Below are 17271 nucleotides of genomic sequence, written 5' to 3' on the forward strand. Positions count from 1 at the left end.
CAAACCATTTCAAGATGGATTCGCCTGGCTATCAGACAGGCTTATGTGGTGGCTTCCAGACAACCATCTAGTACCATTACTGCTCATTCAACGCGCTGGGTAGGTCCTTCATGGGCGGCTGCTCGGGGGGTTTCATTAAACCAACTTTGCAGAGCAGCTACTTGGTCGGGAAAGCATACTTTCCTTAAGTTTTATCGATTTGATACTTTTGCGGCCTCCGCTTCTGAGTTTGGTCGTGCAGTACTGCAGGGTTCTCAGCGCTCTCCCACCCGGGATGTAAGCTCTGGGACGTCCCCATTGTATTGAGACTCCAGTGTCCCCTAGTGGATGAAGGAGAAAATAGGATTTTGGTACTTACCGATAAATCCCTTTCTCCGATTCCACAGGGGACACTGGACGCCCTCCCTGCGCTGTTCTTTTCTGCAAGATGCTACAGTTGTTGCATTAGGTCGTTTGATTGGTCTGTTACCGTTTTTCTTTCTGTGTATGATGTGTTAGTACATGGATGTTGTTATTGTAGCTTTTCTGTCTCCTTCTCCTTACTTCCAGCTCTCCTCGGGCACAGTTATTTTCAGACTGGCTTGGGGGGGGGGGGGGGGGGGTATAGAGGGGGAGGAGCTAGCTACTATTAGGTTTTTTTTTAAGGTGCCAGCTCCCGGTTAACCCACTCCTATACCCATTGTATTGAGGCTCCAGTGTCCCCTGTGGAATCGGAGAAAGGGATTTATCGGTAAGTTCCAAAATCCTATTTTTGCTTGTCCTTTATGGTGTGCTGGGCAGATTTTTTTTTTTTTTTTTTTATAGGATGATTCAGGAACACTGATTCCAACAGATGTAATGTAGTAAAGTCCTGGCAATTTTGAGCAGGTACTATCCGAACAAGATATATTTATTTACTTAATAAAAAGGGAATGTGCGGTCCTGAGTGCTCCTAAAAATGAAAAGCTAAGCGATGAGGAATTCCCCCTTGTATTTAATGGGGTCCTTAGTGTATAGTAACCCTATTCCTGCCTCAGATACCGGTGGCCTTTTCTTTTGCCACCAAGAAAATGAACAATAGAAATATATGTGTATAAGGCTCAGAATTAGAGTAAATTATGCTAAATCTTCTCATAAAAACATCATATTTTTTTTCTAGGTGGATAAGCAATAAATAGTATGGTTTGACAGTAATACTTAAAATATTGGTGGTAAAATGAATTCAAATTCCTGAGCATTAATGCACATCAGCGGATAAAAGACTATTCCATAAGAAGTGTAGTACATGTATATAAAAACAATCAACATAAATAATAAATAGATGTACAGTGAAAACACCACACATACATACTGCAGCAACACCACCCTGAGATCCACACAAAGCGGAACTCTGTCACCACTAGCCGGGCTTGAAACTCACTTTGAACCGGAATCCCTGGCAGGCCACGATTTCTTTCAAACCCCGGAACTCGACGTGCGCACCGGGACTTTAAAACCAAGGAGTTGCTATCTTGCATTTTTCTAATACAGACTATGGATACATAAATCGGACTATTGTTACATATCCTCTGAGGAGAGTGAAATATCCAATTATAGATTATTTTTCACTGTATATTTATTATTTGTATCGATTGTTTTTTTATACATGTACTGTACTTATGGAACAGTCTTTTATCCACTGATGTGCAATAATGCTCAGGAATTTTAACTAATTTTACCACCAATATTTTAAGTATTACTGTCAAACCATACTATTTATTGCTTATCCACCTAGAAATAAATATGATGATTTTATGAGAAGAATTAGCATATTTAATTCTAAGTCTGCGCCTTATACACATCTATTTCTATTATAATATTTATTTGCTTGTATTGTGACTAGTCTTGCCTATGTAATAATGGGCTTCCAAATGTTTACAACATAAAGCCATTCCAGTGCATTCATGCTTGGACTGTAAAAATCTCCTCATACATATTTGTTGACAAAGTCAGTAAAACAATTGCAAGGCTCTATCAACACCAATTGTTGGCTACAAAGTTGAGGGAAAACAAGTTCTCAAATTTAAGAGATTTCCAATGGAAAAATTGGAACAAACCTGAAGAAAAACAAAAATATGTGGCTGTCCCAATGTTCTAATAAATATAAGCAGTGATGGGGTTCTGTACCATGGATTGCAGGGATGGAGGGAAAAAAGAAGGGTGGCAAAGAGGTTGCCTCCTGTCAAGGTTGGCCAAGTCCATTTGGCGTTAACAGTGGGAGGGGATACTCAGGGCTTGGAAGGCACATAGGTCAGCTAAGGGATGAAATGCCCAATGGGCGGGCTGCAAAACTAAAAATAGTCTTGCTGGGTTTTCAGTGGCATAGCCAGCTTGTGATTGGAGGGGGAGTGAAAATGGATAAGTAGGGGCCCCAGACTCGGGTGTTCCAAAATTCAAATATCAACTTGTAAATAAAAATTGTTGTAGTTGCATATTATGTTCTTAAGGACGTAAGTATGAAGCTGCAAGCCTTTTCTATAATAAATAACACTCCTGACATTTTCATCAGAGGCACAAGCAGAGTGAGAACATGGACTGGGATCTGTGCCCCTCTTTAGGTGCCTGGAATAGGTACAATCAAGGCAGTAGTTATGGCCCTGTTGGGGTCCCTGGAGACTATATTCTGGCACTGCAGCCAGTACTTGGCAGCTGCTGTCCTTTCCCACTATATTATTCTTACTCCACTGGTCACTGTGGTGCTCTGCTAGTTTAGAACCGCCCCCTTTATATGACGATGCCCTGGCGCAGCCAATCAGATGGAGCCTTGCAATAAAATAGAGCCCATGACATCCATGAACAGGTGGTCACGATTACAGCCGTAACTAGACTTTTTGGTGCCCCGGGCCAGAAAGCATTGGCGCACCCCCTCCTCATAGGCAAATGCAGGGGGGCTTTCCGGTTGTCTGGAAACCCCCCTCCCCCACTACACAAATTAAATAACTAGTACCATCTGTTGATCTTTTAAAATGTGTGAGTCTGTAATGAATACACTTGTGCACTAACTAGGAGATCTGGAAAACATGCATTGTTAGTGGTGCACTGATATAGACCATCTATAGGGTCAATTATTAATACTATATAATAATACACTATGCAGTGCATAAGGAGACCAATGTGTACATATATTTCCAGAGCAGTGCTAGGTTCTTTTGCTGCTCCTCCAGACTCCCGAATTTGCTGAAATGATCTGGAATGGTGCCCACATCTAAAATAAAAACATTCAGCTCAGGTAGGATGGCCCTACATATAATGGCATACTGTGTGTTCATGTCAGAATTATTACATACACTATACTGTACTTCGTATGATGTATATTATGACTCGTTAAGTGCTACAGTAATTATGTCCTCTTTATGGACTGGCCACAATTGTTCTAAAATCAAGCATTTGGAAACCCCCCTCTGGAAATCCTGCGTTTGCCACTGCTCCGTCCCATTTTTTAAATAGGGACATAACAAGCGCATCCGTAAAAGGAGTGTAGCCTCCTGGCGAAGGCCCATGACAAATCTGATTTCTCCCGTACAAAGATGAAGGGATACCGATCCCGTTTTACCACTGTTATCCAGGTGTCACTGCCAAATACAGTGTGAATCAAATGGCTGCATTGATGTTACCCAATAATTATGCAGCATAACTCACCAACTCTTGATGTATGAGAGCGCCGGTGAAGCTGCAGCAGGATTTCCATCAGAACAGCACAAGCCTGGTGCCGGCAGTCTAGATCACCGACTGAAGGTATACCAAGACTGCTACTTGTGGTGTACATGCAGCAAATATCAGCGGCGGGGAGATCCGTGTATGTACCTTATACCGGCAGCTGAACTCGCCAGAAAGGGTATTTGAGGTGTGCTGATAACACCTGGGTCAGGAATCAGTGGCTGTGTTCAGGGCTGCCATCAGATATTGTGGGGCAAATAGCTCCATATGTAAGGTGTCTATAAGGCGTATAAGGGCTAGTGGGAGCAGCTAAGAGCTACGATACAGATATAACCAAATGATCAAGAGTCATAAACAAAAAAAGTGCCAATTTTTTAAAGGTAAATTGCAGCTTTAAATTGTAGAAAAATACATACTTTTGATAAATCATGACCTATTGCACCTGGAATTTACTAACCACATATTATTTTGTCATGCCCTTTTTTACTTGCAGTTTGATGATTGATAAGCCAGGGGCCATTGTGTTTTTTCCCCAGACTGAAAGCTGCCAGCTAGCCCCTGACAACACTATACTGTACTTCATACAAAACTATCCATTAAACACAACTACACTCAGGACCGGCGCTTCCATTAGGCAGCTTTAGGCAGCTGTCTAAGGGCGCCGGGACCTGAGGGGCGGCTCGCAGAGGCTGTTTTGGAGAGGGATGGCATGGTCTTGCCTCTCCTCCCTCCTGGTGAAACGTGTTTACCCCAGCGGCGTCACCCATCTACACCCGCCCCCCCACAGTCACACTGACACACAGTAAAAGCCGCGGGTCTCTGAGTCTGCACTGTGTTACCTGCCAGCCTGAGCCTACTGCTGCTCCGCCTCCAATCTGACAGCGGTCAGCGCGCCACCATCTCAGCTTCACAACATGTTCTGCAGCTGAAGGACCTTGTGCCCTCCTCTTATCCAGTACTGCGTGCTGACCCTTAAACTACAGGCAGTCCAGCCTAAAGATTTGTCCAACATGGGGCTCCACACACACAGTGGGACATCACCCAGAGCAAAGTAGGCTGGGGGAATATAGAAGTCTAGGGAGTGCCATATGTCACTAGAAGTGTGTATATATGTATATGTGTTTTATATCTATATATGTGTTTGTGTGTATATATATATATATATATGTGTGTGTGTGTATATATATGTATATATATATGTGTGTATATATGTGTGTGTATGTGTATATATATATATATATATATATATATATATATATACATATGTATATATGTATGTGTGTGTATATATGTGTGTTTAAATATATGTATGTATATGTCTCAGGCTTGCCTACCCTCCCGATTTGGCCGGGAGCCTCCCGATTTTCGGGTGCCGCTCCCGGCCCCCCGGAAAGGCAGGCAAGCCTCCCGGAAGTCTACGACCCTCCCTGCCTCCCCCCTGAAAAAACTAAAAACCCCCGCAGCGGGGGGGCCGGTGACGCGATTCGCGCTGAATCACGTCATCGTGGCCCCGCCCCCTGCTTCACAACGCCGAAAATAACAGCATTGTGAAGAGGGGGCGGAGCCACGATGACGCGATCGTGCAATTCCGCCCCCAATGTGAACCAGAATGGCCGGCCCCGCCCCCAGCTCCGCCCACAATGGCCAGCCCCGCCCCCTGCTGTTAGCCGACAATCAGCTCCCTCCCGGAAGGCTGGAGCTGATTGTCGGCAAGTATGATATGTGTGTGTATATATATATATGTATATATAATGTGTGTGTGTGTATAAATATATGTATGTATCCATATATATCCTACCTGTGTCCCCCAACTATACTACCCACATGTACCCGCAAATGGCGGTTGTAGTTCTCAGACACTTTCACGTGACGGGCTAAGAAGTGTGTATTGTGGGGGGGGGAGTAGACAGAAATTTTGCCTAGGGTGCCGAGAAACCTTGCACCGGCCCTGACTACATTCTACCACAGGGGTACAGTAGCCAAGCTGTGAATCTACAGCTGTTACTGTGCTAGAAGTTTCAACAAGCAACCAAGTGTACTGTACTTGGACAGCATGGGGTTAGCATTATTGCCTTACAGCTCTGAAGTCATGAGTATAATTCATGACCAATTCCCTATTTGTGTTGAGTTTGTATGTTCTCCCTATATTTGCATTTGTTTCCTCTGCATGCTCCAGTTTCCTCCTACACTTCAAAAAACATGCTGATAGGTTAATTGGCTTCTGACAAAAAAATAACCCTAGTGTATGTGTGTGTGTCCATGTGGTAGGGAATATAGATTGTAAGCTCCACTGTGGCAAGGATTGATGTGAATAACTAAATATCCTCTGTAAAGTTATGTGTAATGTACAGTACACACATTTAAGCGACCAAGCAGTTGACCGACAGCCCCCGAAGGCCGAGTGACCGATTTGGTAAGTATACACTCTTACCAATCGGCTGCTCGATATGTCTGACCAAACTTCACAACTGGATGGGCATTTAAATTTGCCCACCCATATGTGATGTCAATATCGGCGGATCCATCAGTCAGCGTATGGGGAGTCGGCGTACACACCGGCAGATGCACACGTTATATCTACAAGATATATTGCATTTGCAGTGCAGCACGGTCGACACAATATATCTGTGTGTCCTGTATTGTATTGTACTGTAAGTCACTTTTTTGGTTATGTACTTTGTAAGGCGCTGCTGAACACTTGTGGCGCCATATAAATAAACGACAATAATAATAATAATCTGTGAACAATGACATTCACAGATATATGAGCTGCGGCTCTGCAAAGAGGGTGTTAATGTGCTAAATAATTGTATAACCAACAAGACTTTCCATTAATATTCATTGATTGTTAGGGTATTTTACACAGACATGTACACCCATTTTAATGGCTAACATGTATTATATTTTAATTTATATAATAAAACTGGACAAATAGCTCTTGAGATGCATATGACTCTACATACACATACATATGTGTTTTTTTGGGGGGTGTCCTGAATTGCACTGTGAAGAAAGCTATGCAGTGCAGTTATAAATACATCATACCTGATATCTTGTGGTTCTCTAAACAGTTTTCATATATACTGCCACAAATAGGATTAGCGACCTAGAAATGAATAACAAAAAGTACATGCTCTGAAAAAAACATAAAACAAAACAACTTTATTAAAAGTATAAATTAAACAAGCAAGTAAAGGCAATATTATATATTAATATAAACTGTGTATTGCTAAGCTGAATAGCATTCCTGAAAAAATTATGTGTTTATACTCAAATACACATCCACTCTACAAACATATTAATTTTATGTGTCTTAATGCATTTGTTATATTGTAAATGTGCCTAAAAATGTACCTAGAAGGAGAGGCCTCCATGGAAAGGAGAGGCACCCATAAAGGAGAGGCCTACATTGGAAGTAGAGGCACCCATGGAAAGGAGAGGCGTACATTGAAAGGAGAGGCACCCATGGAAAGGAGAGGCATACATGGGAAGCAGAGGCACCCATGGAAAGAAGAGACGTACATCAAAAATAGAGGCACCCATGGAAGAAAAGAGGCGTACATCAAAAGTAGAGGCCTTCATTGGAAGTAGAGGCACCCATGGAAAGTAGGGGCATCCATGGAAAGGAGAGGTCTAAATGGAAAGATGAGGCATACAAGTAGAGGCACCCATGGAAAGTAGAGGCCTACATGTAAAGAAGAGCAGTATATGGGAAATATAGGCACCCAAGAAAGTACATGTAAAGGAGAGGCACGTAAGCAAAGTAGAGGCACACATGCAAAGTAGAGGCAACCATGAAAAATGCACTTCAGGAGTGTCACATTTTTGCATTTGTAGTGGAAGGAGAGAGAATATAATGTCATAGTAATACTAACACATTTATTTTATACTAGCTGGGACACCCGGCATTGCCTGGGTTGAAGACTGGACCTTGAAGTACACCTGCAGCCTTTAATTGTTTACATTGTCCCCACCTATAACTCCATTCCATTGATCCTGAAAAGGACTCCACTGTTTGCTAACATGCAAACAGTGGAGTAACTACCGTGTGTGAAAACCGTGAACTAGTGTGGGTGCCGCTGCTATGGTGCCCGAGCTGCCTCTGTGGCCCGTCGCTCCCCCCTGCACCCAGTCACACACACAAGGTGGGCCTGTCCAGTCAGGGCCGTCGAGGGGGGCCCGGGTGTCAGCAATGTTGATTTTATGTCGGCCCTCCAGCTGATTACAGCTGGCACACTGGCAGGCAGTCATGTAGAGGCAGCGCCACCTGTCGCAAGGCAATCAGAGCTCATGCTCTGGCAGCCAATCAGCAGTGGCAGCTACTGATTGACTGCCGGTCCGTGAGCTCCAATTGGCCTAGCGACTGGTAACAGTTTCAAATTGCACCAGTGCTATCTGGCCATGTCTGCTGCTGCCTGCTGGTGCGCCAGCTGTAATTAGCTGGGGGCCCGGCCCCAAATGCACACCTGTTGGCTGATGGCACACAGGGGTAGGCGAGAGGCTGCTGGGACATGGGGAGGTGAGTTGCTGGGGGGGGGGCATAATGTGTAAGGGACACTACTATTATGTGAAATAATGTGTTATACGGGACACTACCTCTATGTGGCATAATCTGTAAAGGGCATTACTGTGTGGTATAATGTGTAAGAAGCATTACTGTATAGTGTAAGGGGCATTACTGTGTGGCATAAAGTATAAGGGACACTACTACTGCGTTGCAAAAACTGGAGCCAGCCCCGGAACCTGTGCAATTTAAGAGTGTCCCCATTTTTAGCGATTGTGTGACAGTGTGTGGCCCTGACGAAGTTCAAGTCCTTGGCAAAAACGTAATCCTAGTCAAACCACACCACCTTGCCAAATTTGATGGAGCTAGGTCGAAAACTCTGGCCGTGCATACATGACTAATAGACAGACAAACAGACACGCTTTCTTGCTTATTATATAGTTATATGAACGTTTCTATGTAATGCAAACTTGATTTGTACAGCTGTGTCCACATACATTCTTCCTTGCACGTTAAACAGCCCTTCTAGTCGTGCCATGCCATGGCGTGACTCGGTTGTGCCAAGTGCTTTTCGTGCTACTTTTTACCTTCAAATGTGTCTTAATTGCACAGTGTTGCAAGTAGGACGCATAAGCAGCTTCTGCTGATTTAAATGATATTCGGCATGTCTATATTCTGTGGATGTGTCTGCATTTGAAATGCCGCTGACACTAATGCATACACACTTCGCAATTTTTTTACACGATTTGACCGATTTCGATGCATCGTGATGACAAATCGTGTAAAATATGCCCAAATCGTGAGTCACGATGCTGATGCGCGTAGCCGCAGGTCGTACATCGCATCTTCAGATCTGCCGTGCTGTAGGGCAGATTTGCAAATTCTGGGACACGATGTGGTGCCGATCGTGACTATGTGTAAGAAAAGTCCAGCCCTGGACTTCCTAGTTATTTTAATAGTTTCTTTACAGGCAGACTTCAGGTGCCAGCGGGCCATTACTGTCCGGGCATGTTCTACAAGTGCCATCTTGCCAGTGCTGGCTGTCCGGGACTCGTAGTCCACCTGCAATGAACAATATTAGTTACTATTTTATTACTATTCCCAGCACCCACCATCACCAGGAGTGCTGGGAATAGCCCTCAAGCTTTCAGCCCAGGGCTGGTAGTTCCTCAGGAACTTAGCGGTTCCCACTTTCTGAGGAATTCCAGTTTTGAGATGGTTCCCACTTTCTGAGGAATTCTAGTTTTGGGCTGGTAGCCGTTATGTTTGTCTCCCTCCTATAGGGGGTATCCAATTTCCATATCCATGGATTTTTCGCTGATTATCCCCATTTTTCACCAATGTTATTTCCTCCCTATCCTATTATTTTTGAATATTATAATAGGATATTTCGGCCAAAAAACGTCTTTTTCTCGGGACACATCAGGTCCCGAAAGAAAAACCCCAGATAAGGGCTGGCTTCGGCCGGCACTTTGGGGCTAATTGGATAGCCACGGGGATCCATTAGCGCCCCCGAACAATGTTCGGGGCTAATTGGATACCGCAGATAGTGTCAATCCACCAGCTAGTTCAGGCTGGTGCTGGTTATTGGAGAAAAGGGGAAACCCTGCGCCTTTTTTTCTCCCATTTCACAATACCAGCCCAGGCTCAGATTTCCGGGACTGGTTATTGATTTGGGGGGGGGGGCTGACATTTTATAGACTGTGTTTAAACACGGACTGTTAGGAGCTGATTGGTTGGTACTTTACCTCCTAGGGAAACGTGTACTAAGCTTGTACTAAGGCTGTGTTTGAAAAATGACGGGAGCTAATTAGTTAGTACTTTATCTCTCTCCACGGCTTAGTACATCTACCCCCAAGTCTTAGTACATCTACCCCATAAAGAGAAGACATATTTTTAGAGAAGAACAAAAATGGCATGCCATCACACTGCTATATAAACTCTCCTACCCTTGCAGTTAATTACCTAAAACTGATTATTTATTAGATTGCAACCAAGTAACACTGCAATTTTACTTCATATGATTACAAAGCATTAGGTTACTTTTACCTTAGGGTTCTGAATATCACAATCAAGTCTCGATCCTGTGGTTTGCATCCTTTTGTCAAGTACTCCACCAGTAGGGGGCTCCTTTCCTGGTAACTCATTGTAATATTCATGACCCTCTTTTTCTTCTGGTTTCTGTGCCACATTACCAAGTCTTAATACTTCACTAAACACAAAGACATACACACAATAATGAAAAACTATGAAAATAAAAAGGTGGAAAGGGTGAATTCTCAAGGGTGTTCCCTGGTGTGCAGATAGGTCTAGTACTGCCATTTCCACTTCACAAGAACTAGATTGTGCACCAGCCCAGAGCTGGTACAGATATTTAATGGGACCCAGTTTGCACCTTCATGTTGCACTATGGCAGAGAGGAACATTTCCAGGAGAGCAATTCTTTACATCTATAACACTGCCGCTTATAATTAATACAGTCTTCATGTTCACCCATACTCTAATAAGTGATAAGCCTTGTACTGTACGAGGCTAAACTGAGTATTGTTTTAGGGGAAAAGGGGAAAAGCTTATTTGACTGAAAGGGATGATACAAAAGGAGTAGGAGGTAGGAATTTGTGAGATGCTAAGAATTTTCCTGCCTCTCTGCATATCAGAAACACTATTAGTTTGTTGGAGGTGGCCTGGATATCAGGCAGGTACATTGCAGTGTAGTGGGAAGACCATTGAGTGCCACAGTACTAAACATTGCATCAGGTGCCATTTGTAAATTCCCAAAGTATGGCTTTTCTTTGCTTGGTGCTATTCACAGAGCGGGTTACCATGGAGAAGTTCATTACTTCTCCAGTGGCACTCCTGCTCTGTGGCTAAATCGCATCACTATACTGTAGTATGGTGAGTGAGATTCATTAAAGGACGGAAAGCTCAGCTTTCCGCTTCTCCTGTGTGTTCAAATTTGCCATCTCAGGATGGTGTAGTCTGAACACCATGATGAAATGGACAGGGAAGTTGAATACTTCCCTGCTCACTGCCTGGCACCTGCTACAGGCTCCGCCCCCTGTAGACCAGCGTCCTTTGCAGGAGGAAGACGCCGGACAGGTAAGTGTCCATGAATGTCTACAAAACATTACATTGCATTGATGTGATGTGACATATAGTAATTTTTTTGGTATCAACCAATCAGCTACTGACTGTCATTGTACAGGCTATGAGGTCAATGTACTAAGCCTTGGAGAGAAATAAAGCCTGTAAAGTGACCGTTAGGAGCTGATTGGTTGGTACTTATATTGTATCTCTCCACTTTATCTCGCTCCAAGGCTTGATACATCTCCCCCATGTGTAATGTCCAGTAATGTTAGACTATAATAAAGATAAACGTTTTGGTGTTTAAGGGGCTATACTTTGTGATGTATAAGGGGCTATACTTTGTGATGTATAAGGGGCTATACTTTGTGATGTATAAGGGGCTATACTTTGTGATGCATAAGGGGCTATACTTTGTGATGCATAAGGGGCTATACTGTATGGTGTATAAGGGGCAGTATTGTGTGGTGTCTAGCATAATGTGCAAAAAGGGACTATACTGTGTGGCATAATGTGAATAAGGAGCTATACTGTGTGGCATTATGTGCAATAAGGGTACTACTGTGTGGCATAATGTGAATAGGGGGCTATGCTGTGTGGCATCATGTGAATAAGGGGCTATACTGTGTGGCATTATGTGCAATAAGGGGTAATACTGTGTCTCATAATGTGTATAAGCAGTACTACTGTGTGGTATAATAGGAAAAGAGCCTTACTCTGTGGCATAATTTGAGTTGGTACTATTGTGTGACCACATCCCTTCCCTGTGAAGTCTCGCCCCTATTTTTGGTGCACGCCTTCGACGCGCACTGTCCATATTTAAACTAGGGGGGGGCACCAATGCTATTTTTGACACAGGGCACCAAAATGTCTAGTTACGTCTCTGAGTAGGAGTGTCACAAACTGATCTACATATGTCCCGTCAGTTATGGTTAGTGATTAAATGGGGAGGGTTACAGATGTTTTCTATGGGGTAGATATATCAAACCTTCAAGAGAGACAAAGTGGAACCGTTCTCCATGGCGACCATTCAGCTTCTGCCATTTTATACATTGTACTAGATAAATAACAGCTAAAAGCTGATTGGTTGCCATGGGTAACTTCTCTACATTATCTGTCTCGAAGGTTGGATACATCTCACTTATGTCTGGTTACACTACATATCAAATGGTTGCAGTTATCAATAAACTACCTGTTCAACTTCTAATAGGGATTCCGCTCACTTACTCTTATCCTTCACAAATTTATAGACATGGCCCTAGTGTTATTTGGTTATATCACTACAGCATTGTGGTAACTCTAACATAACACTCAGACAGAAGGAGATAGCCTATAATATATATTTGAGATACAGCAGTGGTTAATTAAAATGCATTGTGTTTGTGATTAATGTAGGTATGCCAATACTGAAACACTATAATTAATACGTAGAACCATTTCTACAGTATTGTGGGAAGAGGCCTAGACGATCTTTGAGAGATGTGTGGTTCTAGTTATCTTCTATGATAGATAAGTAAAATGCTGAGAACATACAGAGATGAGCAGTGTGGGAGGAAGCAGAGGGAGACATGCCAATAATGAGCGTGCTGTTAGATGACATTATTAAATTGGGAGAAGCTATAACATTGTTATGGAGGAATGCACTTGATCTAAATGTCCCACTGTTGGTGGTGTGCTTTTCAGTATGTCTTCCATCACACTGCATTCATATATTATATGATCACATCTTTTCTGCCTGGGTTAGGATGTCAATGTCATTTATTTTGTTAATTGCCACATCTGGAAGGTTTCACGTAAAAACTCCTTATCTACCATTACAACATTACGTGGCCTCCAAGGATTTCTCTGTTTCCTGCTATTCTCCATGAAAGATAAAATCTTGTTTTATGTGATCAATTATGAGCATAGTTTATTGTGATTGGCAAGCGCTCTGAAAAGCACCCAGCGGAAACGTCTGTATTTTATTTCCCAGAACCGCGAGGGGAGAAAAAGCATTTCCTTTATCTCAACTTTTGGATGTTTTCAATTTGTAAACCTGCTGATATACGTTACGCTTTGTTAAGTGTCCTTAAGGAAAAAGTAGCAGTGTAATATGTATAAACAATTTAAAAGTCTTTACTCTCTGAGTCATCCATGCGTGAATCCAAGTTTTCACATGCGCAGTAGCACTGCCAAGTCAGACTCTGCCAGGTGAGTAGTCTATGTCCCAAAGGAAGGGGGGATGGGGTAGTCCAAGATCCGGCGGAGGTTGGGGTCCTGCTGCGGCACCCTGTGCTGGCTACTGCACACTCCTATCTATGCACATACTGTATATACATGTGGTATGTGTGTGTGTACATTACACCAACATTGTGCACCGCACATTGTACCGGGACATGCGATCTTTCTTCGCCCATAATTGAATTCACCCCTTTAAGTGATAGATACCACTAGGCATTGAAATACTGGAGTTGTTTGTCATCCGGCACAAAGCTTGTAGTTAAGTTTGGCAATTACAGATACTCTTGGTTATAACTCACATGTGGACTGATAAAATAGCGAAGAAGAATATGATAGTAACAGTGTAATAAAAGTGAAGATAACTTTAAAAGCTATAAAATACACTAAAATCATTAGCACCAGTACAAAATACTCATTATGAAAAAAAATACTGTCAAATGTACTGTATGTTCCATATTTAAAGTGTATTTCTGGGATCAATGAGTTACAGAACATTGGGCCTGATTCAGATATGGACGCAAAGGCGATTACGCACGCAATCGAGCGATTGTTTGCCATTGCGCATGCATATAAGCCGCACTGTGCGTGCACAGCGATAGCACTGCGATTACGGATGCACATAGTAATCCATTGCAGAGTGAGTGACAGGTTGAAAACGTTTGGTGGTGGTAACGGGGGTGGTCTGAGAAACACAGGCGAGTCTGTCCATTTAAACGCCGTTACATGGGCTTGCATAAATTATCCACTGCGAGTGCATACGCAGCTCTTCATGTCAGAAGAGCTCCCAAGGCTGCGGCAGGTCAGACCTTCCGCAAGGGTAAGATGGCCACGTATGTGCATCAATTTTACCAATATTTACACATGTATGCGTCGTTGCACGCAGGTAAGAAAGCAGCAGTGGACGTCTTTATGCTCGGGTGATCTTTGCAAACATTAGCATATTTTCGCTGCTGCGTTGCGTAGGAAATCGCAGCTTTGATCGCATTAGCGTCCGACTCTGAATCAGGCCAATTGTCCGATGTGGCAGAGTGTAAGTGTTGAAGCTATGACACATCGTTACCTCTCATCTATAAAAGATGGACTTTTCAAGAACTGTTTAAAACGCAGTTCAAAAGCTTGTCCAATTGTGTTGATCACCTCTTGCGCTTTGCTGCTCGGACATTCCAGAATGTGACAAGCTGAAATAATGTATGAGATTAATCATCATCAGATATCTTTTCAGTTCATTTGCTTACATTCTATTCTTCACCCACAGGTACATTTCTCTATTAATACTATATAAACTACATTGATACCTTCTTAATACAATAAGGACATGGGAGCTTAAAAATAAAAAAAAAATAATAATTTTGCAGAGTGGATTAATGAGATAAATTTGTAGAAATGGCATACAGCCATTTTCACTCTGCAGACAGACAATTTTTGCACCAACTCTGCTATCAAAAATTTAGGGGGTATATTTACTAAAAATCGATTTGAAATTCGATTTTAAGTCATATAAAATTGAATCAAATAGAAATTCGATTTTACAGTCCAAATCCTATATTTACTAAAATTCAATTTTGACTAGTGATTTCTTGTTCGTTATTGAATGGAGTATTCAAAATCGAACACAAAACAGAACAGAACATCCTTAAAATAATCGATCTGCTTCATGCTGGTGGTTTTAGCATTAGCAGGTGCGAGTTACACAGATGCATGCACAGATCAGTGAGACCTATGCATGCTTATGTGTGTAAAAATCTAGAAAAGTGTTAAAATAAAAAAATGCACAGTCAGCACCGCGCTTTTCTGAGCCAGTCCTGGTTATGAAAATATGGGAGGGGGGGATGACGTAGGGTTCCCCGTATTTTCATCAACCAGCACCAGGCTAAGTGAGCTGGTCCTGGTTTTGGAAATACGGGGGACAAAATGAGTAGGGGTCCTTCGTATTTTCCAAAACCAGCACCGGACTTTCTCAAGGGGGTGTAATGCCCCAGACGAAGTACCCTTTCACCGAGTCTCCCAGCCAAAACATTCACATATGACAGTCAGTGCAGGTCGGGGATCCCTGGGGAGGTGGGGACCCCCCCAATAAAGTTATCCCCGCCACCCCTGGGCGGTAGGTGCCAGGTTGATTGTGTAAAATATTAGATTTATTAATATTGTCTTTTACAGTAGAACTAGAGGTCCCAGCAAGCCTCCCCCGCATGCTGGTATACCTGTGGTCCCCCTTATTTCTAAAACCAGGACTGGCTCGGAAAAGCCCGGGGCTTGTTGTGCATTTAGAGGGGGACCCCAGTTAATTTTTTTTTTATTATTTTACACTCAAATAGTTTTTTTTCACAGGAGCAAGCATGGATATCACTGATCTGTGCATGCTTCTGTGTAACTGGTACCTGCTCATGCTACAATCGCCAGCTTGAAGCAGGTCTATTCAGGGCTATTTTTCTGGAAAAATAGGTTCAGGAACTGTGGGTGGAGCTACTGGGGGGTGGAGCTATAGAAAAATGATTTTATATATATATATATATATATTATACACACACATACATACTGTGTGTGTATATATATATATATATATATATATATATATATAGTATTTAGAACCAAAGGCACTCAAAAGGGACTTTAAAGTAAAACTTATCTTATGGAAAATACATGTTAGCCCAGGACATTACGTCATAGTTAATGAGAGGATCCTGCCTGGTACGCCTCCAAATAACGTCAGGCTGGGGGTAAAGCCCAGCACTCCGTCACTGGCTGGGCTTCCCCCAGCCCTCTTCCGTCAGTGAATGGTTGCCGCGCGCATGCGCGCGGCATCCATTCACTCTCCGTGGGTCCGGCACCGCCACACAGCTGCGGCGGTGGGGGTCCCCAGCCTCCCGATTTGACCACCCATGGGCCAGTACTGTCCCGCTGAAATCGGTATGCTGGGGAGGGGTGCCGCCCTCTGCGGGTGCCGCCCTGTGCGACTGCACTGGTCGAACACCCCTAGAGCCGGCCCTGTCTGTATGTGATTTCATTCCAGTGGTTTAAAAAACACACAGAAATGCATCCATGGGTCCCTTAACACTTAGAACTACAAATAAGCAGGTATCCTTTAATATGGATGGTTTGTGACTCTCCGATTGCCAGTGAGCCATTTGCATGAACAGTACTTCTGGAATCTGTGCACTGTCCTACACAAATATAGATAAATATTATTATTTGACAGAACAAACTGCTATTACAAAGAACTAAAATAAATAGTCACAAACTTAAGAGACAGGGCCGTATTCAATTAGCCCTGAAAAGTGCAGTTTGGAGAAAAGTTTTCTCCGATTTGGACTTTTCGCCTGTTTTCAACTTATCTCCGTATTCCGCCTATATGCGGGAAAAAAACCAGGAGAAAAGTTTTCTCTATGTATAGGCTGGGACTATACTGGGAGTGCAAAATCTGGGAGTGCAAAATCTCTATTTTGGGATGTGGTCCAGAAGCCTTTGGACATCCCCCCTAATGACTACTCAGTCCAAAAAACTTTAAACATTTTTTGAGAAGACCCCAAAAATGATATTTTTGCGAAAATGAAAAAAAGTATTGGAAATTGGGTTAAAAGTGGGGGGTCTGGTACTTTGGGGGGCTATATGGATGGGACAGGTGTTTTTGGGATTGCACAAGGCTGCAGCAGGTGTATTTTGAAGATTTTTTAAATCTTCACTTTAGAGACTTCAAAATATGCTAGTACCCATTTTTCATGTACCCCAAATTTGACCTCGGTACTTATTTTCCCCCCAAATAAATAGCTTTCTATCATTTTTCAGCACTT

At 42.9% G+C, this 17271-nt stretch overlaps 1 protein-coding gene across 1 annotated transcript in view; it reads right to left on the minus strand.

Moving 5' to 3' along the window:
- Nucleotides 1-17271, minus strand: part of SHC4 (SHC adaptor protein 4) — a 109523-nt gene that overhangs the window by 23325 nt on the left and 68927 nt on the right. The window contains exons 7-9 of the mRNA XM_088472799.1: nt 14544-14661; nt 10229-10391; nt 6721-6781 (exon numbers count right to left, since the gene is read on the minus strand). Coding sequence (XP_088328925.1) covers nt 6721-6781; nt 10229-10391; nt 14544-14661 — 342 coding nt within the window. The remainder of the gene's footprint in view (nt 1-6720; nt 6782-10228; nt 10392-14543; nt 14662-17271) is intronic.

The sequence above is a fragment of the Taudactylus pleione genome, unplaced genomic scaffold (assembly GCF_031769625.1).
Source record: "Taudactylus pleione unplaced genomic scaffold, aTauple2 ptg000129l, whole genome shotgun sequence".
In the NCBI taxonomy this organism is placed as follows: Eukaryota; Metazoa; Chordata; class Amphibia; order Anura; family Myobatrachidae; genus Taudactylus; species Taudactylus pleione.